At 42.8% G+C, this 23,207-nt stretch overlaps 2 protein-coding genes across 3 annotated transcripts in view; one reads left to right on the top strand and one right to left on the bottom strand.

Annotated features, from left to right (window-relative positions):
* LOC135217511 (protein phosphatase 1 regulatory subunit 12A-like) overlaps nt 1-23,207 on the bottom strand; it is a 98,209-nt gene that overhangs the window by 26,842 nt on the left and 48,160 nt on the right. Inside the window, exon 1 of one of the 2 annotated variants that reach the window (XM_064253466.1) lies at nt 11,624-12,236. The exons of the other annotated variant lie outside the window; for it this stretch is intronic. Coding sequence (XP_064109536.1) covers nt 11,624-11,882 — 259 coding nt within the window. The 5' untranslated portion in view covers nt 11,883-12,236. Of the gene's footprint in view, nt 1-11,623; nt 12,237-23,207 lie in introns of those variants that run through there. 2 annotated transcript variants of the gene reach the window in all.
* LOC135217514 (cation-dependent mannose-6-phosphate receptor-like) overlaps nt 1-23,207 on the top strand; it is a 132,104-nt gene that overhangs the window by 63,983 nt on the left and 44,914 nt on the right. The window contains exon 2 of the mRNA XM_064253472.1: nt 18,758-18,915. Coding sequence (XP_064109542.1) covers nt 18,758-18,915 — 158 coding nt within the window. The remainder of the gene's footprint in view (nt 1-18,757; nt 18,916-23,207) is intronic.

The raw sequence follows: 23,207 nt of genomic DNA, 5'->3' as shown, positions 1-23,207 counted from the left end.
CGTATTTAGTGACTGAAGAGCCTTCTTCATGGATATTGCTGGCTTCATTTTTAAAAATGAAGAGGACTTTGGTGTCTTAGTACTAGAAAATAGTGATCTAGGAGAAGGAGGAGCTGCAGGGCTTAACGAATCTCCGAACTCTTGTAGGAGAAGCGAAGCTAAGACCTTATAGTTGGAAAGGCCTTCACTGGTCGAAATCTCTTCCTCCGACACATCTTCCAGTTCCAAATTAGTAGGGGAACGAGTTCTTTTGGAAGAATCATTATCCGGGGATCTTGTTTCCCGGGGAGAAATACTCCTGGTCAGAGAGTGACTGCCAGACCTAGAAGTTTTCTTCTCTTGCACTTCTAACGAATTCTTCTGAGAGGTAGAAGTGGATACTGTTACTTTCGAAGGTCCAACCACTTTATCTGGAGTTCGATATACCCTAATAGTCTTTGGCTTGGAAGGAGATCTACTTCCAAAAGAAGAATCACTGCTAGCTGACATTCCGTGCCTGACAGGCGCCTGACGCCTGGTTGGCGCCTCGCGCCTCGCGCCTGGCTGGAGCTTCACCCACTCCTGGTTCTGAGCGCTTGTCAGGCGCCTCGTGCCTGGTTGGCGCTTCTTGCTTCGATAGTGCCTCGCGCTTGGCTGGCGCCTCGTGCCTGGTAGGTTCCTCGCGCCTGGCTGGCGCCTAGCTAAACTCTTTTCGCCTGGGAGAAGCTTCGCTCTCATCTGAAGCTTCGCGCCTGGCTGGCGTCTCGCGCCTAACTTGAGTACGAATCTTGGCAGGTTTATGGAAGACTGACGAGACTGAAGAATCGTTGTCCGATGAAGAAACTTCTTTCGGAGGAATCTCATATAAGGAAGTTCTAGATTTCTTAACTGGTAGAAATGAATCCTTTCTTCTAGGAGGATCTCTAGATAGGACTCCGACGAGAGAAGCGATTGAATCCTGCATATCTCTTAAGATTCTTGTGGTTTCTTTGTTTGGGTCCAAAGGAGGGGAAGGTGAACAGTCTTTCTCAGGTTCCCACGAATCCGCAGGAGAAAGCAACAGACTTTTTGCCTTATTATCCGATGGCAATTCCTCCGAAAACCGCTCAGGACTCGAGTTTAATCGAGCTTCTTTCCAGCTCCTCTTCAGGGGGCGGGAAAGCTCCGCAGATCTCCATCCTCTCTTGGGAGATGAATTTTCCGATGAAGAGAAACACGGAGAACGCTTTTCCTGTAGCGATCTCTGGCAGTCTGAGGTGTTACAGAATCTGCCGAGGAGACGTCTGACTGGTGGGGATTCTCCACAACCTCCGTACGGCTTTTGACATTCCTTCGCCTCTGGGCTTGGGAGCTTGAAAGAGGTCTAGGCCTGGGAGTGTTATGGAGCCGATCAGACGCCCCCTCCACTACACTGGGGACACTCAAATCACTATCCACAGCACTATTTATCTCACTATGCTTACCTTCTATGGCCGCCATTTTAAGTTCCATTTTTCAATTACATTCAACTTACCTGTCAGATATATACATAGCTATCGACTCGTCGTCCCCGACAGAAATTCAAATTTCGCGGCACTCGCTACAGGTAGGTCAGGTGATCTACCGCCCTGCTGCTGGGTAGCAGGACTAGGAACTATTCCCGTTTTCTAATCAGATTCTCTCTGTCGCCGGTAGTATCAACATTGTTGTTACTTCCTCTGACTGGAATTTTTTTTCACAACGCTTTTGATCATCTTTCGACTGATTTTTGGTTACGTACTTGGATCGTTGTTTGGCATTCGCTATCGTGGACTGGTTTTTGGACTTCGCTTTGGATTTTCGTGAATATGTCTGATTCTAGTGTTAGCTTCAGAGTGTGTGTGAATGAGGGCTGTAAGGTGAGGATTCGGAAAGCTTCGGTAGATCCTCACACTACATGCAGTGGTTGTAGAAAGGTTGAATGCTCAATTGAGAAAACGTGTAACGAGTGTGAGAGATTGAGTGAGCAAGAATGGAAGAATCTGACTTCTTACTTGAAGAAGTTAGAGAAGGATAGAGAGAGGAAGGCGGCTTACAAAAGCCGGAAAATGTCTAGTAGTTCTGTAGCTTCTTCTTCTTCTCGTAATTATGCCCATTCTGTTTCAGCCCGTTCACAAGTTTATCCCTCTGATTCCGCTCATAAATGTGGAACTCAGAGCTTCCCTTCAAAAAATGCAAGAGAAAATGGAAGCATTAGAAGGTAAGAGAAGTGAATGTGGTTTCTCAAGTGATGTTTAGTGTCCCCAGTGTAGTGGAGGGGGCGTCTGGTCGTCCCTGCGACGCTCCCAGGCCTAGACCTCTTCCAAGCTCCCTGGCCCAGAGGAGAAGGAAAGTCGAAAGCCTTACGGGGGTCGTGGGGAATCCCCAACGATCAGCGTCCCTTCGGCAGAATCGTATACATCTCAGTCTGCCAGGGACAGCTATAGAAAAAGCGTCCTTCGTGAGTGCTTTTCATCTTCTAGTTCGCCTTCTCCGAGAAGAGGATGGAAGGAATCGAAGCTTTCACGTCCGCTAAAAAGGAACTGGAAAGAACCTGAACTTAATTCTAGCCCCGAGCGCTTCTCTGAAGAGGAGGCGCCTTCGGTAATCAAGAAAGCTAGAAAGGATTTAGATCCTTGGAAGGGAAAAGACTCTCGAGCGCCTTCCAGATCTCCTTCTCCTGATTCGAATGAGCCTTCGACCAGGAGAATTTTGATGAATGTACAGGAGCAAATAGCGTCTTTGGTAGGAGTACTTTACAAGGAGCCTACTCGTAAAAAGGATGACAGGCTTCCTATTAAGAGATCCAAATACCGATCTCCTGTCGGCGCGACGAACCCTCCAGGGGGGACCGTTGTCGCACAAGCAGCCATCTCTGGGGGGAGCGGTGCGTTAGGCAGGCGAGATGTGGGAAAGGAAGTAACTCCTACCAAGCGTCAAGGCGCCAACTAGGAGGAGCCAGGCGCCAAGTAGGGCCAAGAGCCTGACTTTACTGTAGATCGTTCTAGGCCCAGATCTTCATCCAAGCAACAAGAGCCAATTGGAGAAGAGAGAACTCCTGATAGGAGTATAGCGCCCGCTAAGCGCAATATACTTGCTATTCGAAAGGCGCATTCCATGAGCGATACTCCTACCAAGCCTCAGGAGTATTCGGAACTAGATGCGCCTTCCGTAGGTCAGGAGTATTCGGGAAGAGATACTCCTGCCAAGCGCCTTGATTACTCTGGCCTCGATACTCCTCCCAGGCGCCAGGAGTATTCTGGACTTTTTACTCCTACCAGGCGCCAGGAGTATTCGAAGCGCGATGCGCCTACCAAGCGCCAGGAGTATTCTGAGCTTAATACTCCTAACAGGCGCCAGGAGTATTTGGAGCGAGATGCGCCTTCCAGACGGCAGGAGTATTCGAAGAGTGTAACGACTGTCAGGCGCCAGGAGTATATTCCAAACAGGTTACTCCTACCAGGCCTCAGGAGTATTCTCAGCGAGATACTCCTGCTAAACGCCAGGCGCATTCTCCTCGTGAAGAGCTTGACATCCGACAGGAGTCTAACAGGCGTAGAGCAGTGATACGTGACTCTCCTAATGATAAACGTAAGGAGAGAGTTACTCCTAGCCCATCTCCTTATAGAAGTGCTTCTTCTTCGGAAAGGAAGAAATCGAGAGAGGAGACAGAGGAGGGAAGGAGCCTTCTCCTTCCGATCCTATTAATTTAGATGACGTCTCGGAGGACGAAGCTACTAACAGAGAAGGGCTCTCGAATTACAAAGTTCTTTCTGCTCTTCTCTTAGAAGAATATGGAGATGCATTAACTCCAGCCGCTCCTCCTTCTCCTCGCTCTCTATTTTCAAGTACGAAGCACACAAGTCTTCGTCTTTCCTGAAAATGAAGCCGGCCATATCCATGAAAAGGGCCTTACATTCGCTGGACTCCTGGATCAAGACTAAGAAGGAGTTAGGAAGGACGATCTTTTGCATGCCTCCCGCTAAACTAAGGGGCAGGAGAGGCATATGGTACGAAACGGGAGAAAACATGGGATTGTCTCTGCCTGTTTCAGCTGAATCGGACTTCTCCAGTCTCGTAGACTCGTCGAGGAGACATGCCTTGAATTCAGCAAAAGCAACATGGGGTCTTTCGGAAATGGACCATCTCCTCAAGGGACTTTTTCACACCTTAGAAGTATTTAACTTCCTAGATTGGTCCTTGGGGTCATTGCTAAGAAGTCCCATGAAAAAGAAAGAACAACTACCCTGAAAACCTTCCCTAAAACCTTGCCTAGCATCCTTACATGCATAGATAAGGCGGTTCAAGATGGATCGGCGGAAGTGTGACCTCTCTTTGGTGCGGGAATACTAAAGAAGAGAGCGGTTCATAGTGCCTTTCTCACTAAGGCCGTCTCTCCTTCACAGAGATCCGCCTTGCTGTATGCGCCTCTCTCTGAGCATTTATTTCCTTCGCAGTTGGTGAGAGACATTGCCCATTCGCTAACTGAGAAAGCCACTCAGGATCTTTTGAGCAATCCTCAAGGAAGAATAGACCTGTGGCTAGTGAGGAAAAGAAAGCATCTAAGCCAACTCAACAACAACAGCCCTTTCGAGGAGGCGCTCAGGCTAGATCCATCGTCAGAAGGAAATCAACTGAAAAAAGGGGAAGATCTGCCTTCCGTCCCTTTAAGAAGGGAAAATGAGAAATCTTCCTCCAGACACCTGTAGGAGCCAGGTTACAATTCTTTGCGGGAGCATGGGGAAGACATAGGATCCGATCCTTGGTCAATGTCAGTAATCAAGAAGGGTTATTATATCCCATTCAAGGACAGACCCCCCTTGACAACGTCACCGAGGGAACTGTCAGCCAGATACAAGGACCCTGTTCTGATGGATACTCTTCGTCAAATGGTGGAGCAGATGTGGGACAAAAGAGCAATAGAGCTGGTACTGGATCAAAGCTTCCTGGGGTTTTACAATCGCTTGTTTCTCGTAGCGAAAGCCTCGGGGGGATGGAGACCAGTGCTGGATGTAAGTTCGCTGAACAAATTCGTACAACAACAGAAGTTCAGCATGGAAACGTCTGCCTCAGTACTTGCAGCTCTCCGTCAAGGAGATTGGATGGCGTCTCTAGATCTTCAAGACGCATATTTCCACGTCCCGATTCACCATTCGTCGAGGAAGTACCTTCGTTTCATGTTCGAGGGAAGGATCTATCAGTTCAGGGCCCTGTGTTTCGGCCTTTCTACGGCTCCCCAAGTCTTCACAGACTTAATGAAAAATGTGTCAAACACCTTCACATGAAAGGGATAAACGTCTCCCTATACCTGGACGACTGCTCATCAGGGCCAGGTCTCAAAAGCAGTGTCTGGAGGACCTGTCAACAATCCTGGATTTGACAAAGACATTAGGATTAATCGTGAACCTCGAGAAATCCCAGATGGTCCCAGACCAGAACGTAGTCTATCTGGGGATTCAGATGGATTCTCGGGGTTTTCGAGTATTTCCTTCTCAAGAGAGAGTAAGGAAAGGCTGTGCCACAGTATTGAACTTCTTAGAGAAAGAGCGTACTTCAGCGAGGGAATGGTTGAGCCTTCTGGGGACCCTTTCCTCGCTCGAACAGTTCTTTCCTTTAGGAAGACTGCATCTCCGTCCGCTTCAGTACTTCCTGAGAAGCAGTTGGAGTTGGAAGACAGGACAGCTCTCGGACACGTTTCCGATCTCATTAGAAGTAAAACAACAGTTAAGGTGGTGGTTGACCCCCTTGGAAGAAAACAGAGGAGTATCCTTAGAAGTTCGGAACCCAAACCTGACATTGTTCTCAGACGCGTCGGAGACAGGTTGGGGTGCGACTCTAGGGTCCGAAGAAGTGTCAGGCACCTGGTCGGAAGAGCAGGTGTCATGGCACATAAATTGCAAGGAGCTCTTTGCGATTCACCTCGCGTTAAGGAGCTTCGAGCAGATAGTCAGAGACAAAGTAATTCAGATAAACTCCGACAATACGACCGCTCTGGCTTATGTCAAGAAGCAAGGAGGAAACTCACTCTTTCGCCCTATACGAACTGGCAAGAGATCTGCTGATTTGGGCAAATCAAAGGAATGTGGTCCTTCTAACGAGATTGTTGTTCAAGGGGAGAGGAACGTGAGAGCGGACAGACTGAGCAGGAGGTTCCAGGTCCTTCCTACAGAATGGACCCTCCACTCGGAAGTCTGTCAGACCCTTTGGTATCTTTGGGGGAAACCACAGATAGATCTATTCGCCACGTTTCTCTCCAAAAGGATAGACACATTTTGCGCCCTGGTAGAGGATCCCAGGGCTTATGCTATAGACGCCTTTCTCCTGGACTGGTCAGGGTTAGACGTGTACACTTTTCCCCATTCAAGATTCTGGGGGAAGTAGTCAGAAAGTTTGTGGCCTCGAAGGGAACCAGAATGACTCTGATAGCCCCATATTGGCCATCCCGAATTTGGTTCACGGAGGTAATGGAGTGGACAGTGGACTTCCCCAAATCTCTTCCAAACCGATAGATCTGCTCAAACAACCCCACTTCGAGAGGTACCATCAAATTCTACCCCTCTTGCTCTGACTGCCTTTCGACTATCGAAAGATTGGTCAGAGCGAGAGGGTTTTCTCGCAAGGCGGCAAGCACAATTGCTAGAGCCCGCAGATCATCTACTAGGCGAGTGTACCAATCGAAGTGGGAAGTTTTCAGAAACTGTGCAGGTCGAAGAAGCTGTCCTCTTCCAATACCTCTGTAACCGAAATTGCGGATTTCCTTCTTTTCCTGAGGAAAAGTCACATCTCTCTGTACCAACAATTAAAGGATACAGAAGTATGCTTTCGTCAGTCTTTAGAAACAGAGGCTTAGACTTGACGAATAATAAAGATTTGCACGATCTCATCCGCTCTTTTGAAACGTCCAAATCAGTAGAGCCTAGGATTCCGAGCTGGAACTTAGATGTGGTTCTGAAATTTCTATCCTCGGAAAGTTCGAACCACCTCATACAGCTTCATTCCGTGATATCACTAGAAAGTGTATATTTCTTCTATCTCTGGCTACGGCTAAAAGGGTCAGCGAGTTGCACGCCCTTGAGTCACGAGTTGGTTTCAAAGAAGATTCTGCGATTTGTTCATTCCAGACTCTTTTTCTTGCCAAAACGAGAACCCTTCGAATCCGTGGCCTAGGAGTTTCGAAGTAAAAGGACTTACTAGCCTAGTAGGCAGAGAAATAGAAAGATCACTTTGTCCAGTTAGAGCACTGAAATTCTATCTGGACAGAAAGAAGCGGTTGGGAGGCTCACAACATGGTCTTTGGTGCTCGGTAAAAGACCCCAAGAGACCTATGTCTAAAAATGCTTTGGCCTTCTTTGTTAGAAGTGTAATTACCGAGGCTCATAAGAACTGCCCAGATGACTCTTTTAATCTATTAAGAGTAAGAGCTCATGAGGTTAAGGGCAATCGCGACCATCAATTGCGTTCCAGAGAAATATGTCACTTAAAAATATTTTGGACGCAACCTATTGGAGATGCAACTCAGTATTTGCATCTCATTATTTAAAAGATGCGAGTAACGTATGAGAAATGTTTTTCTTTAGGTCCGTTTGTGTCAGCACAGACGGTTCTGGGTAAAGGAGAGAGCACCGATCCTTAAATATGTGTACGTAACCCTCTTGTCGGATGTGTTCTCGTGTTTCCTGTGCATGGGAGTGTCAGATGTCGCACTGGCGGCCTTCACTTCGCTTCATTAGGAAATCGAGTGACAGCTGACTATTAGAGGGGTACAAAATTTTTATTTTTGTATGTATGAGTTTCGAGTTTGTGGTTGTTTGCTAAGAGTTTGGGGATGACTCTTAGCAATCTTAGAACTAACACTGGTTAGGATCGGGTGATCGGGATCGGTTGTGTGCTCCTTAAAGAAGGCGTGTTGTCATATAAGCGGATTAGCACCCCTTGACAAACGCCAGTTAGGCTCTGCCGAGTAAGTGGAATAAGACCCCATCGACAGACCAGCAAGAACTCTTGGCCACAGATCACTATCTCGCTAAGGCTCTTGAGATGAAGTAGACTCCTGGGCAGTAGCCACGAAGTCTTCCATCTAATAAGGTAGGAACTAAGGTTATTTATACCTACAACATATGTTGTTTACCTGTCTAGTCAGTTAGTTAGCTGTCTCTTGCCCTCCACCAAAGGGTGTCAATCAGCTTAGTATATATCTGACAGGTAAGTTGAATGTATGAAAACAAAATGATATTGTTATGATACAATAAGTTTCATACATACTTACCTGGCAGATATATACAATTGAAGACCCAACCCAGCTCCCCGCAGGAGACAGGTGGAAGAGAGAATCTGATTAGAAAACGGGAATAGTTCCTAGTCCTGCTACCCAGAGCAGGGCGGTAGATCACCTGTAGCAAGTGCCGCGAAATTTGAATTTCTGTCGGGGACGACGGAGTCGATAGCTATGTATATATCTGCCAGGTAAGTATGTATGAAACTTTATTGTATCATAACAATATCATTTTCTTAAGGGCGGCTTTAAGATTTGCAATTTCCAATGTAGAATCCGTAGGATCTACAAGGGGTGTAGGCACTGAAATATTAGAAGGAGCATTTATCATAGGAGAAGAGGGTACAAAATTACTCACTACATCGCTAGAAAGAGAGCTAGGCATGGTTTTGGAAGAAGACATCCTTAACCGGTCTCTTTCTAACTTCTTCAAATAAGAAGTTAGAGACTTCCACCCTTCAGCACTCAAACTCTCGCATTCGTGACAAGTGTTATCGAAAGAGCATTCATACTTTCTACACACTTTACACACAGTGTGAGGATCAACCGAGGCTTTCGGCATTCTCACCTTGCAACCCTCATTCACACACATTCTCACAACACTTCCAGAGTCAGACATCATGAAGAAAAATCCAATCCAAATCCAAACAACGGTCCACAAAAGCGTATGCCAGTACATACAACGATCCAAATACGTCACCAAAAGGTCCAAAACGAAGATCAATTGCGATGCAAAAAACGAAATCCAGCCGGAGAAACCAACAACGTTGTTGCCAGTAGCGCCGACAGAGAAAATCTGATAGAAAACGGGAATGGTTCCTATTCCTGCCACCCAGCGGCAGGGCAGTAGATCACCTGACCTACCTGTAGCGTGTGCGCGAAATTCGAAATTCTGTTGGGCAACGGAGTCTAATAGCTAAGTATATATCTGACAGGTAAGTTGAATGTATAAAAATCTGAAGTAAATTATAAAAAAAATAATGATTTAACTAAAGGACGTTTATAAAGACGAGGAAGAGGGTAGGTTAGAGAAAAAGCCTAAGAAAACATTACGAGAGAAGGGTTGGATATAAAGTGCTTTAATTGAAGTCGAGGAATTAGGTTAGAGAGCAAATGTGATACCTACCTTACATTGCTTCATCTAGAGCTTTGTTGTTTCTGAGGAAACTTGTGGTCATGACAGTCAGCAGGATGCAGTGGTGATTAAATATACAGCATCTTTATAATAAAAGGAAAGCTATATGACTGCCTCACATTAGTGTGCATTGAATAGTACAGTTCGGTGATGTACAAAATTATAAATTTTTAATTTAGTTTGTATTTTTCACAGCTAACACCTGAGGCCTTAACAATAGGACTCTGTTTTTTGCAAGAGGTATCATGTACTTCTAGCATCCCCTTCCCTCCTCCCCCTTGTCCTGAGGTCAGACGTTGGAGGATTCAGGACTTTGTTGCTTCGTCCTCTGGGAGAGAGAGAGAGAGGAGTGTTTCGCCGTCTTCCCAGCACGGACATGCCTCCCCTTGCACGTTTGTGGACATGTTCCAGTTTATGATGGCCTTCACTCTCCTTAGTGTCTTCAAGCTGATTCTCTGTCGCCTCAGCCTGTTTGAGTTTCCCTTAAGGATGATAAGGCTCCAATTAAGAGGTCAAAGGTGTCTAATACTCAGGTTGCTGATCCTGCACCTTCTAGGAGTTCTCTCCCAGAGACTTACTTCTCCTCCTGTTCTGCCTCCCAACAAACGTGTTCATAGAGGGGATCATGAGGCTGATGACGGTCGCAGATGTGAGGCAGTTTTTGGTCCGTGGACAAGTTTCTCAGCCTAGTAGGGCTTCTCCGTTTCTGCATGATGGGAAGACCTAGTGACACGTCAGTCTTTCTTCCAATCCAGGATATGAGAAGGGCAGCTACAGGTGGGAAGTTAACGTTAAGACCTCAGGTTTGTTAGCTATGAAAAATACAAATTGATTGAAGATTTGTTATTTGTTCATATGTATTAACAATAGGATAGACTTATACTTGGATGGAGGTACAAGTACCCTGAACTGGCTGGGGGTTCAGCCCACTTGACCACCCTTCCTAGAAGATTGAGTTTTAATGAAGGTGGGTCTGAACCCGTCAGAGAATAGATAAGCGAATACTTTATGAAAACTCAGCCTGCTGGGATTTAACACAATGAGACATGTCCAGATTCATTGCATTTGTGGATGATAAAAGAGAACCCTGTCTGTTCAAGCAACAAACCACTCCTCCCTCCCCTTGCCAGAGAGAGGAGGAGTAAGTGCTCCTGAGAAGCAGATTTGTCTATTATATATTCAATAAAGGGAAGTATGGAGGAAGAATCTGAGGTCATAGATAGAACTGCAAAAAATCAGGTGTTATATTGACTTGGAAGTTTTTTTACAGACTTAGCTGAATTGACATGAAATTTTTGGCATAGATTTTGACAAGCTCACCCTCTCATGATTCTGATTCTGGGTACTAGAGTCACATTTGTAAGAAGAGATTTATGATAAATACAAGAATGTGTGCCATGTTCAGTGTTGATGGAAGGTATTAAATTTATGGTAGTAATTAAATTTACTCCAAATCAACATACGCACAGTACTGTATGTAGTTGAATCTCGGGTTTGTTTATTTTGTATTGCTCTTATTTTCTGAGGATTTAACTTGTGACTCGTAGGGGTAGTGCCATCAATGCACCTCATGAGTGCACTGTAGGCATTAGTGCTTGAGGTTCTTTGCAGCATCTCTTCTATCCCTAGCTGCAACCCTTTTCATTCCTTTTGCTATACCTCCGTTCATATTCTCTTTCTTCCATATTCCTTTGCACCCTCTCCTAACAATTTCTTCATTGTGCAACTGTGAGGTTTGCCTTCTGTTTCACCTTTCAAACCTTTATACTCTCAGTTTCCATTTCAGCGTTGAATGACCTTATAGGTTCCAGTGCTTGGCCGTTGGCCTAAATCCTATAGTACATATTCTATTCTATTCAACTTGTGAGTACTAAAGGCATTTTTTTGTTACTTAATGAAAAGTATCTGATTAATAAATGTAAATGTTTTTGTGTGCTACCTATAAGTTATGAATTTTTTGTTCCAATTCTTAGAAAACCGGTAAAGGAAGTGACCTTTTTGCTTGTTAAATGAGACTACATTAGTATATGTATTATGAGTCACAATCTAGTACAAAGTATTGTAGCAAAGAAGATTGTAGAACTGTTATAAATATGACTTTATACTAATGATAATAGTGTAGTAACGAAATGATATTTGTTGCATAATTGTATGATAGTGTAAAAAATACTCATGAATAACTACATTATATATTTTTATCTACTGTTACTTTACAAATTGCATAGCTGTGTGAAACTTACCATTTTTCAGAAGTTCTCTCATTTCATCAAGATCATTTCTTGCAGCAATATCCATTAGTTCCAAGTCCGCTGTGAATTTAATTCTCTTTCTGTTTCTTGATTGAGGATCAGTTGTGTTCATGAAGTCCTCTGTTTTCATCCATTTTGAATGAGCTATTAACTGATCTTTGCGTCGCTTACAGGCTAATTTCACCCTCTCATTCCGGGGCATTTTTTCAATGTAGTCCATTTCTCGAATAAGCTCATTGTGGTCAATCATTTTTAATTTATTTAAAGAGCAAGCAGATTTTGATTTGTGAGAATATATTCTTAACTATTATTGTAAACTGTCAGAAGAAGTAAATTCTTCCTGAACCTGTGTTCACTTCCAGTTGAATTTGAACTTCTTACATAACACTTTTCCTGCCTTTGCAAGTAGCTTCATGATTTTTGTAGAGATGTGCTAGTATCATATTTGCCACTTTCCAAAACTTGTATGATTGTAAATCTACTCACTTTTGCTTTGTGAATACCTACACTGTACCTTGTATGCTGTACTTATTTCAAATGGTCACTTTTTTGTCAACTGTGAAATGAATCAGACTACCAAGTCTTTATAGTTAATGACAGTGGAGTGTGGTATGTGACCCTATATCTTATCTCATCTCATATCACCAGATTATCATGTTATCAGTATAATTTCAGTTAATGTACAGTGTTCCACAACTTAGAATGAAGCAATATACATTATTCATAAGATATATCCACAGTATATATGTTACCCTTTTCTGGAAGTATGAATTTCTTTCCACCGCTGATAACTTTAATTATAATCATTTCCATAATTTGCTTTCAATAACCTCATACCCCTGCTCCTTCTCTTCTCCTTTGGTTAACACTGTTTTAGTGTTTGTTGTGAAATACAGTAACTCTTGATTTAATGACTCATAACATGCATTCGACCAAACAGCGAGTAATTCTGTTGTCTGAGTTCGTTCTTTTGTATATACTACTGATATGTTTCTTTGATTAGATGTTATCAGTTAGATGAGATAACTCCATCCTGTTTTTCAAGAAGATTATACAAATAATTAAGTTCATTGTCCATGTACTGTACAATACGTAGAAGTATTTAGACATATGCTTTCATTTTTAATAGGTGATTTGGAAGTGATAAGAGACAAAGTAGTGGCTGGAAAAGCAAAAAGTTACTGAAATAGATAAAGCAGTGATTCTTCATTATTCTCAACGTCATGATTTTCATACTGTAGGGCCTACCAACTCTTGATTCTCCTTGAGACCTTTTCTTAATGTTCTTGAAACTTAAGATTTATGAAAGTAATCTGTTAAGAAATTTTGTGGAGCTTCAAGGATTAAAAATTTATTTCTGTTCAGGTTATTCTTATTTTTGTAAAAGTAACAGCAACTGTCAACTGTCTTCGCACTTGAGTTTCCTCAGGGATCTTGAACATCTGTGTTCCATCAAAACAGCAAACTACGTTTTGGTCAAAAGCTTGGTCAGAAATGTAAGAAAGCCAGTGGTCAACTTTGGCTACTTTCATGTTAGTTTTACCTCTTGAGTACAACAATAGGCAGTATAGTGGGGCAGATAAGAGTAATTTTTTAGAATCGTGCAAATGATACAAGCATTGAATTTGGCACAATTGTTCTCCAAGGGATACTAATCAAATCTGCCCAGTTGGCCATTTGAAAATCCAAAATGGCGCCTATTTTTCAAGATGGCCGCCAAAATAACCACCCAAAGTTGATGTTATGCTTAGAAATATTTGTAGTTGTCCGAATTGCATGATCTAAGCGTGGATTCCTATGTTTTTAGCTAATGTCTATTTCCTAGTTCATAACACAGTTAAGGCACTGTATTAAAGGAGTGATTGTCGGGCACTACCAAGGCACATTGGTGACATCACTGCTGTGAAACTCAGCATGGGACTCAGTGTCAGCTAAGTAGGAAATTTATGTTGGCATCATACTGCAAGGCATCATACTGCAACAACCTACTAGTATCCCAAATGCTGCCTAATCAACCCCAAATCAGTTAGGCAGCCGCACCTGAATGGATTTATAACACTGGATGAACGATCGGACTAGGTGTATGGCACAGTGCAAGAACGTAGTTGTATCCCAGGCCAATCCTGCCAAAAGAGGAGATGATGGATATACAAACCTGGCAAAGAATATTCCTCTGTTTCACTCAATGCGCTACCAATCAAGCTAGACCCTGCAAGACTTGACAAAGTTTCTGGGATAGAGGAAATGTTGAGAAAAATTAAGGCACACTATCATGAGAGTTGCAGGCTTCTGTTCAACAACACAAAGTTACACCGAGCTGAAAAAAAAGTAAGTCATGTAGGTACTAGTGATGAGGGCAGTAGAAGTAAGATTCCATGAAAGCTCAAGAAACTAAAACAAAAGAATGCGTCTTCTGTGAAACTGAAGGAGGGGAGCATAGAGAAGCCATGACAATGCAAGTGAATAGGAGAATAAATGAATGTGCCAAAACACCCAGTGATACAAAACTCCTCGCCAAACTATGTGCAGGAGATGTCGTAGCCCAAGAACTGAAATATCACCCTGGCTGTTTGGTGGCATTGTATAACCGAGAATGGGCATACCTAAAGGTGCGGGAGCAAGAAAAAACAGGAAAACTGGAAGGATGCATATCCAATTGCTTTCTCTGAACTAGTCACCTACATCTGTGAGATGAAAAATGCCAGTGAGAGGCCACCAATTTTCAGGGTTGTTGATTTGACCAAGCTCTACAAGCAGAAGCTGGAACAGCTTGGTGTTGACTCGCCTGATGCTCATCCTACTTGACTCAAGGATCAGCTGCTTTTGCACATTCCACAGCTGCAAGCTAATCGCCAAGGACGAGAATTTCTGTTGGCTGTTGAAACTGATGTAGGTTCAATCCTATCAGAAGCATCCCGTTATGAAGTGATCCATCTAGCAAAACCGCTGGGATAATAAGACAAGACATGCTCCGTGAGAAGTCAAATTTCAGCAGCTTTCTTCATGACCAAGATTTAGAACAGGCTGTGCCACTATCACTGCTTCAGTTTGTATGCATGATCAAACATGGTGCAGACGTCAAGTCCCAACTCCATCATGGAGCGTCGAAATCCGATTTTGCTACATCACAACTTCTACAGTATAATTGCTTCACCAAATACAAGGAAGGAACAGATTTCCACAGGCATTCCAAGGACTGGGAGTCACATTTTGCAGTCTACATGGGCCTATAAGTGCCTCAGTGGCGTGGTCGGTATGGTCTTGGCATGCCACCTCTGTGACTGCAAGTTTGATTCTCAGGCATTCCATTAGGGAGTTAGATTGTGTATTTCTGGTGATAAAAGTTCACTCTCGATGTGGTTCGGAAGTCACATAAGGCCGTTGGTCCCATTGCTGAACAATCACTGGTTCCATGTAACGTAAAAACACCATACAGATACATGGGCCTGTATTTGTTTGTCAAGACGAGGAAGAGACAAATAATTGAAATGCTCTATGAGAAAGGGCTCAGCATATCATATGACCTAGTCCTAGAAATCTCAGCACAGTTAGGAGAAGCAGTTGTTGCACAGTATGTGGAAGATGGAGTAATCTGTCCCCCAGTCTTGAGAAAGAATTTGTTCGCAACTGGAGGAGTTGACAACATAGATCATAATCCGACTTCAACCACAGCTGAAACATCTTTACACGGTACAAGTGTGTCCATTTTCTAGCATCCAAACACAGGAAATCCGGGTGATGAACGTGAGCCACTCAAACTAGATATAGAGTCAAAAATGAAGGTTAAATAAGTTCCAGAGCTTCCAGAAGCATACACCAATATTTGACCTGCATACATCACTAAAAACCCAAATCATCCTCCAGTTGCAAGCCAATCCTTGCCAGCACCAGAGTCGATCAGGTTACATTTGAAAGAAGAATATTCTTGGTTGGAGGAAGTCTTCCTCATTGAGAATGTGGCTGATGCAGTCAGCATCACATGCAACACAGAAAAGGAGCCGTCCATTTGAAGTGAGCATATCGGCAATGATGCCTGTGTGGCGAGACCAGGCACACACTGTTGTAACTATTATCAAGCATGCCATGGTGAAGGTCTGTGATACAGTGGCCTTTTTTAACCCACAGCAGACACCTGTGATTGTTGCTGACCAACCGTCGTATGCTCTGGCAAAACAAATACAGTGGAAGTGGCAAGAATATAGAGAGGACAAGTTCGTTGTCATGTTCGGAGGCCTTCATATAGAAATGGCTTCACTGAGATCGATAGGAACGTTACTACGAGACAGTGGGTGGACCAGTGCCATTTTAGAAGTAGGGGTGGCCTCATCTGGTATATCAGAGTCTTACCTGTCTGCATCTAGTGTCGCAATGACAAGACAAGCACACCAGATTACAGCATGCAGCTTTTACAAACTGATGAAGAAGGCATATCATGATTTCTGCTTTGAAGAGTTTAGCATAACAGAAATAACCTTTGAGGATTGGTGTGAAAAATGGAAAAAAAGTCTACAGTTCCAATTCTGGAGTCTGGTGCTGGACATGGAACTCATGATAGTCACTCTCATCCGCTCATTCAGAAAAGGCGACTTCAACTTGTACTGTGAAGCACTTTCAGAACTGGTGCCTTACTTCTTTGCAAATAACAGTGTTAACTATGCCTGGTGGATCACTTTCACCTCTGAGAAATGATTTCACTCGAACAACAACATCCAGACGTGGTCAAGGAGTTTCACAATGGGAACTTTGTCATCCACAAGTCGAGAAGAGAATTCTCTGGCATGGCGATTGATCAAGTGCATGAGCACAATAATGCAGTGATCAAAGGTGATGGAGGAGCAATTGGGTTGACAGAAGACTCGTCAGCACTGTAGGTGGATGGTCGTTGGACCTGAAGTTAGTCGTCTACTAGCTGGATACAAGACCATGTCTGGTATGAAGGATGCCACATACAGCAGCAGACACCAAGAGCAGATGCCGAGTGCCCAGAAATCTTTCTTTGAAAAGGTGAAATCACTTACTGCAGTGATGCAGGAGATGGGTAACCCATTCCAAGAAGAATCAGGAGACCTGATGGGGTTTGATACAAGAAACATTGCAGACCCAATTCAAGCTGAAATGGTAGCTACACATCACCGGCGAGGCAGAGCTGTTCCTATCATTTATGGAAGGGCCAGAGGATGAGGCTGAAAGTCTTTTCTATCATCCAATCAAGAAGAACCCTGTTTCATTCTTTAAACAAGAACAGGCTGAGGGAATTTCTAAGGAGAAAGTCCTAAAAGATGACTGTTAGTTATTCTCGCGACTGTTCATCTCAAGCCAGAAAAGACAGTGTGACTTACAAGAATTCTTCAAGCACGAGAGTCAGTCATACCCTGCATCTCAGTGACAGTGGCAACCTTCGTACATGTCAGAAGTCACAGCTGGTTGAAATTCTTGAAGTGCAAGTGAATGTCCCAGTGGAAGAACCAAAGGGATATACAATCATCATTGAAGGCTCAGCACTTATCAGTGCCTCACCTCCACGTACTTCAAAGACATTTATTGACTATGCCAAAGAAGACATCGTCCCAAAGGTGGAATCCTATGGTGCTCGGTACAAGCAAGTGGACATAGTCTTTGATGTATACAAGAAATCAAGGCTGAAATCAGAGAGGAGGTCAAAAAGGGGGGAAAGGAATCAGAAGAAGAGTGACAGGAACAAGCAAGACACCAGGAAACTGGCAAAGCTTCCTTCGTGACCCCAGCAACAAGACTGAACTGTTTCACTTCTTGGCTGAAAAGATGTGTGAAGCAGAAACGACAAGCACAGTCATCGCCACAAAAAGAGAGGGTGCCATTAGCAACACAGTGAAGTCTCTGGATGCTGTGTCCCCATGTTGTCACGAAGAAGCTGACAGTGGAATATTTGTTCACGCTGGGGATGCAACGACTGACGGGAGGAAGTCTATATCATCAAGGCTAATGACACAGATGTGCTAGTCATAGCAATATCTGTACTGCCATCCTTCCAGAAACTAGGTCTTCAGTAAATGTGGATTGCCTTTGGCCAAGGAGCCCATATGTGATGGATTCCAGTCCATGAGGTAATTTCTACAATTGGGCTTGAGAAAGCTAGAGGGATCCCCTGTTTTCACACACATTCACTAGATGTGACATTGTCTGCCTTCTGTGGGAAAGCGAAGAAATCTGCATGGCAAAATTGGAATGTATTTGATGATATTACTGAAACACTCATCAATCTCAGCCAGCATCCAACATTGATTCGTGATCTTGACATGCAGAAGCTGGAAAGATTCATTATCCTCATGTACGACAGATCAAGCGCAGCCACTGGCGTGGATGAAGCAAGACTAGATCTGTTTGCCCACAAGCAGAGGCCGTACAACTCAATTCCACCAACACAGGCAGCCCTCAGAGAACATGCAAAGCATGCAGGCTACCAGGCTGGGATCATCTGGGGCCAGGCAACCCACTGTAATCCACACATGAGCAGTTCAGCTGAATGGGGGTGGACACAGAAAGGAGAAGCATGGCAGATACATTGGAAAACACTACCACCGATTGCAGCAAGCTGTCAAGAATTGACAAAGTGCTCCTGTAAGAAGGTTTGCAAAGGAAGATGCAAAAGCTCTTAGGCAGAGCTTCCCTGCACATCACTTTGCAACTGCAAATGCGAACAGTAGCAGATCGAGAAACAGTAGCATGGTATGCATAACTTTGAAAATGTACTAGCAGGGACAAAACTTATGTAAAGAAAGACAAACATCTTGGTGGTCATCTTGAGAAATATGTGTGTGCTTTTTAAGCAGGAAAATATAGTTCAGCAGGCTTCAAAACATAGGAATCCACAGTTAGATCATGCAAATGAGACAATTACAAATATTTGTAAGCAAAACATCTACATCGGGTGGTTACTTTGGCGGCCATCCTGAAAATGGCCGCCATCTTGGATTTTCAATTGGCCAATCGGGCAGATTTTATTAGTATACCTGGGAGGACACTTGTGCCAAATTTGATGCTTGTATCATCATTTGCACGATTTTTATGTTATCTGACTCACTAGTAGTAGCTTTTAACTTACAATTACAAGTTTCTTTAGGATTTTAGCTTTGATTCGTATTTCAGGTCTCAGCAGTTGAGAACTTTGAATGGCTATCTGTATGACTTTGTGGTTTGTGGAGATGTAGATGAAAAGCACACTGGAGTTAGCATCATCCAAACTTCACCCAGCAAGCAAACCAAAGTACTAGGCTACAATAACCAAACATTAGTATCTAGTAAAGGTAAGTTTAATTATAATGATGCAGCAATGTTTTGATCAACTAAAAATTAACTCTTATGTTTAGCACATATATTTAGTATGTTAATGGTAAGAATGCATTATGCAAAATGAGATAAGAATTGCATCTCTCTCTCTCTCTCTCTCTCTCTCTCTCTCTCTCTCTCTCTATGTTTAGCACAGACTTGTTTTGATGTTAATAGTGAGAATGCATTATGCGGAATGAGATAAGAAGTAAATGATCTTATGACAAGCATTGATGGAGTAACAAGGGGGGGCAGTTATGAAGACCTATACTCTAAACCCATCACTTTATTTTAGCCTTTTGACTGGCATATTCTTTTGTGGATGTTATGTGGTTCTTCAATTCTTCCTTTCTCAATTGAGGTTCAGTTCCCTTACTTGGCTCCAGGCCCCTACTGCTCTGGTATCCTTATGTCAGACCAAGCAGGTTACAGGAGTCATAAAGTCAAGTGTCTTGAGGCTCTGAATCTTCTAAAAGTATTGTCACATACATCATGGGGGCCAGACCGCAAAACTATTTTAAAATTATACAAGGCCTTAATTTTTTCTAAAATTAGTTATGGGTGTGAAATATACTCCTCAGCCACCCCAAGCAGATTAAAGGTATTAGATTCTATACACCATGCTGGTACTATTAGATTGTCTACAGGAGCGTTTAGAACTTCGCCTATTCCAAGTCTCCTTGTTGACGCTGGAGAACTAACTTTAGACCTTTACCGAAAGTCTTCTGTTATTCGGTATTGGTTTAGGTTGCAAAGACTTCCCAATTCTTTAGCTTGTCAGACTGCAAACTTTGTAAGGCATTTTAGATATTTTGAGTTACACCCAAAATCTCCTCAACCTTATGGTTTTCAGGTAAAACAATTAATAAACGGTCTTGATATAGCAAGAAATAGAGTTCTTCCATTCAAGATATCAGCAACCCCTCCATGGAAATTACCAGATATATCTTTTTGTAAATATTTTATTGGTATAAAAAAGAACATGACTGAATTAGAAGCCAGGTCTCTCTTTCATGAACATGTCGAAGAACATAGGGAATCGACTTTTATATATACAGATGGCTCCAAATCTGATGCTGGCGTTGGATTTGGAGTATATAGTGGTTCTTTTAATTGTAGAGGTGCACTTCCTCTAGTATCTTCCATATTTACTGCAGAACTATATGGCATATTAACCGCTATTGAGAAAATAGCATTAAAAGATGAGGGCAATTTTACCATTTTTAGTGATGCAAGAAGTGTCCTTCAAGCTTTAGAAGTTTTTAATTCTAGTAACCCTTTGGTTTTAAAGATTTTAGTGGCTTTTTATTATTGGTCTGAAAGGCATAACAGTTCGATTTTGTTGGGTTCCGGCACACGTAGGTGTGTGTGGAAATGAGGAGGCAGATTCACTGGCAAAGAATGCTGCAGCTGAGTTGCTACCAAGAAGGTATCCCATTCCATGTAATGATTTTTTACCTACAATTAAGAATTTTATTTGTAATAATTGGCAAAAGCATTGGGAAAGCTTAGCTGATAATAAGATGAGAGAAATAACAAATGTTATATCCCCTTGGAAATATAACGTTATGCCCCGAAAGTGGGAGACTACTCTTTGTCGTCTCCGAATTGGTCACACTCGGATGACGCATGAGTTTTTGCTAGCTGGCCAACACCAACCATATTGTGACGACTGTTTGATACCCTTGACCGTGAAGCATTTGTTGACTGAATGCCCCACTTATAGCACAGAAAGAAATAGATATCTGTTTGAGGCTCGAGGTGAGGATGGCAGGTTCATCCTTGCCAAGATTCTTGGACATGATGTGTCATACAATGCAAGTGGCATTTTTAGATTTATTTCAGAAGCAGGTCTTCTGAAAGCTATTTAACTTCTACAATGATATATTTGCTTTTATGGTTTTAATTGAATATACTTTTATTCTTTATTTATAATAAACGATATCGGCGTCAATGACCTTCCATGTCAGGATGCCAGAAAACTTCCAATCATTCATTCATTCATTACAGGAGTCATTGATCCAAGTACTCAAATCTGTGACCAGGGTCATGTCATTTCCAAGTAAGATTTTTCAACATCGAGTCTGGTGAAGGAGACAGTTGCCTGTGTGAGTCTTCTGTTTAAAAGGCAATGGTTTTTATTTTATTTTTATAGAAACAAATGACAATTTTAAAGTATGTAATTGGTAATTTTCCCAGTTACATTGGTACCTCGAGATAAGAAATTAATCTGTTCCGAGGCGGCCTTCGTATCTTGAACCGCATTTTACATGTAAAATGCCTAATCCATTCCAAGCCCTACAAAAACACCCCTGTAAATTATATTTCCAGGCCTACAACACATGTTCTAGGGTTATGACGCCGATCTGACAGAAGAAATAGGACTCCAAAAAGGCAAAATACGTACTGTACATACTTGAGTCATATTCAACTGCATGTAATGTTCAACCCCATTTTTACTGCATATATTAGTACTTTAGCATATGTCCCTTAGCAATAAGCCTAGTCTATGTTAGCAGTTGCTACTGTAGCCTAGTCTATGATTCTGACATCTAAACCTAAGAAGCTAAAAGCTTAGAATATGCCAATAAAATGTATAAATAATCAATATGTACTCATTTCAAATAATTATTGATTAATCAATAACTATAATACACAAACAAGCAAACAAACAAAAAACTTTCCAATCGTTTGTTTACATACAGCTCTTACGAGTACCGAACGATCGCCAAGCAATCGCTTTTAACTAGCACACAGTAAGCCATAAATTTTCATTAGTATCTCTCTTCAACTAATGAAACTACCAAACAGTATAATAACCATTCATTTCTAGTCTAATGTTTTTTTATTATTAAATGTATTGCATGAATAAGTTTTTCAATTTACAGCATCCTTTTACCAATAGAAGAATACATAGAGAACAAGGGGTAAATGCTGACCAATAGGAGAGCAGGATCTTATGGGGTGACTAGCATCAGGAACCAATAGGAGAGCGGGAGGATGGTGGCGAGTTTACTCAGTTGGCGGCGCGCGAGTTTTAAAACTGTTCTCGGTGGGCCGGGCAAATCTCGGGACTTTACAGCGATAACCTTTCGTAACTTGAACTATTTTCGTATGTAGAGCCAAAAAAATCTTTGTATTTGCTTTCGTATCTTGAGTTTTTCATAAGTTGAGCCTTTCGTATGTCGAGGTACCACTGTATATACTACCCCAAGACTTTTATCATAGTGCCCACTTCAACCATTCTTTACCCCTGAAGTGGAAGGAAAAATTACTTAGTGAAGACAGTTGAGTATATTTGTATTGCAATACACTCCCTGAACACCTGAATTAGCCCTGGTCACTGACCAGCCCGAACTGTATTCCCACAGATTTACCCACTACGTAATTGGGTAATTTTAACTGTCAGTGTTACCAACGCTGCAGGTAAAATCTAGTCAAATGAGTTACCTGTGTTACCGTTGGCAATACTGGTGCAAATACTGACCACCAGAGGACTGTCTCCTCAAATGTTCCTTGTTTGCATGGAGAGCTGGACATATTCCTGCTCCCAGCAAACTTAGGTCTTTTAGCCCCACCCTCACAGTGTTTACAGAGGCCTTGATAGGGTTTGATATCCTTGGCTTGCGTTTACGACGTCTCTTCTGATTTTCCCCGATTTGGATTGTATTTTGATTGTTTTTGGAACTTCTCTGTCAACATCGGGAGGAGATGGTTGAGCCTCCTCAGGAAAATCCTTACCTCAAACTCTGCTTCATTAGCCTCGCCTCCAACAGCTACTGGTTGAGATGTCGGCATGCTTCGTTCCTGTGCTATGTGCAACGAAGGATGAATACCCTCAAAATGACACACATTCTTTTTGTTTTGGGTGTAGGGAAGTGCAATGCATGTCACACAGGTGTAAAGAATGTAAGGATTAGTTCATTAGATCACTTACAGGACTACCATAGTTGTCAGAATCTCTAGTCTCTAAGAGCAAATAGAAGATAGCGGCAAAATCATGAGAGTTAAGCAAAGGAGAGCTAGAGTAGGAATGGTTCAGAATTGGAAGACAGAATGTCTAACTTGCTTGCTAAGTTCATGACGAAGCTAATTGAAACAGAGATAGCAGTAGTAGTTTAGGGGATACTAATCGTTCTCTTTTAGCTCTCCTGCCTGTTTCAGAATCAGCCCCACAGGCTGCTGGGGGTAATGGAGATCCACAAGCCTCAAAGGTAGGATCTGCTGGCCCCTCTGGCACGGAGCAGGCAGTGTTAGTAGCGGATTCCTC

Source organism: Macrobrachium nipponense, chromosome 7 (assembly GCF_015104395.2).
Source record: "Macrobrachium nipponense isolate FS-2020 chromosome 7, ASM1510439v2, whole genome shotgun sequence".
Classification (NCBI taxonomy): Eukaryota; Metazoa; Arthropoda; class Malacostraca; order Decapoda; family Palaemonidae; genus Macrobrachium; species Macrobrachium nipponense.
The sequence above is the reverse complement of the archived record's forward strand: the minus strand, read 5'-3'. Positions and strand labels throughout refer to the sequence as shown.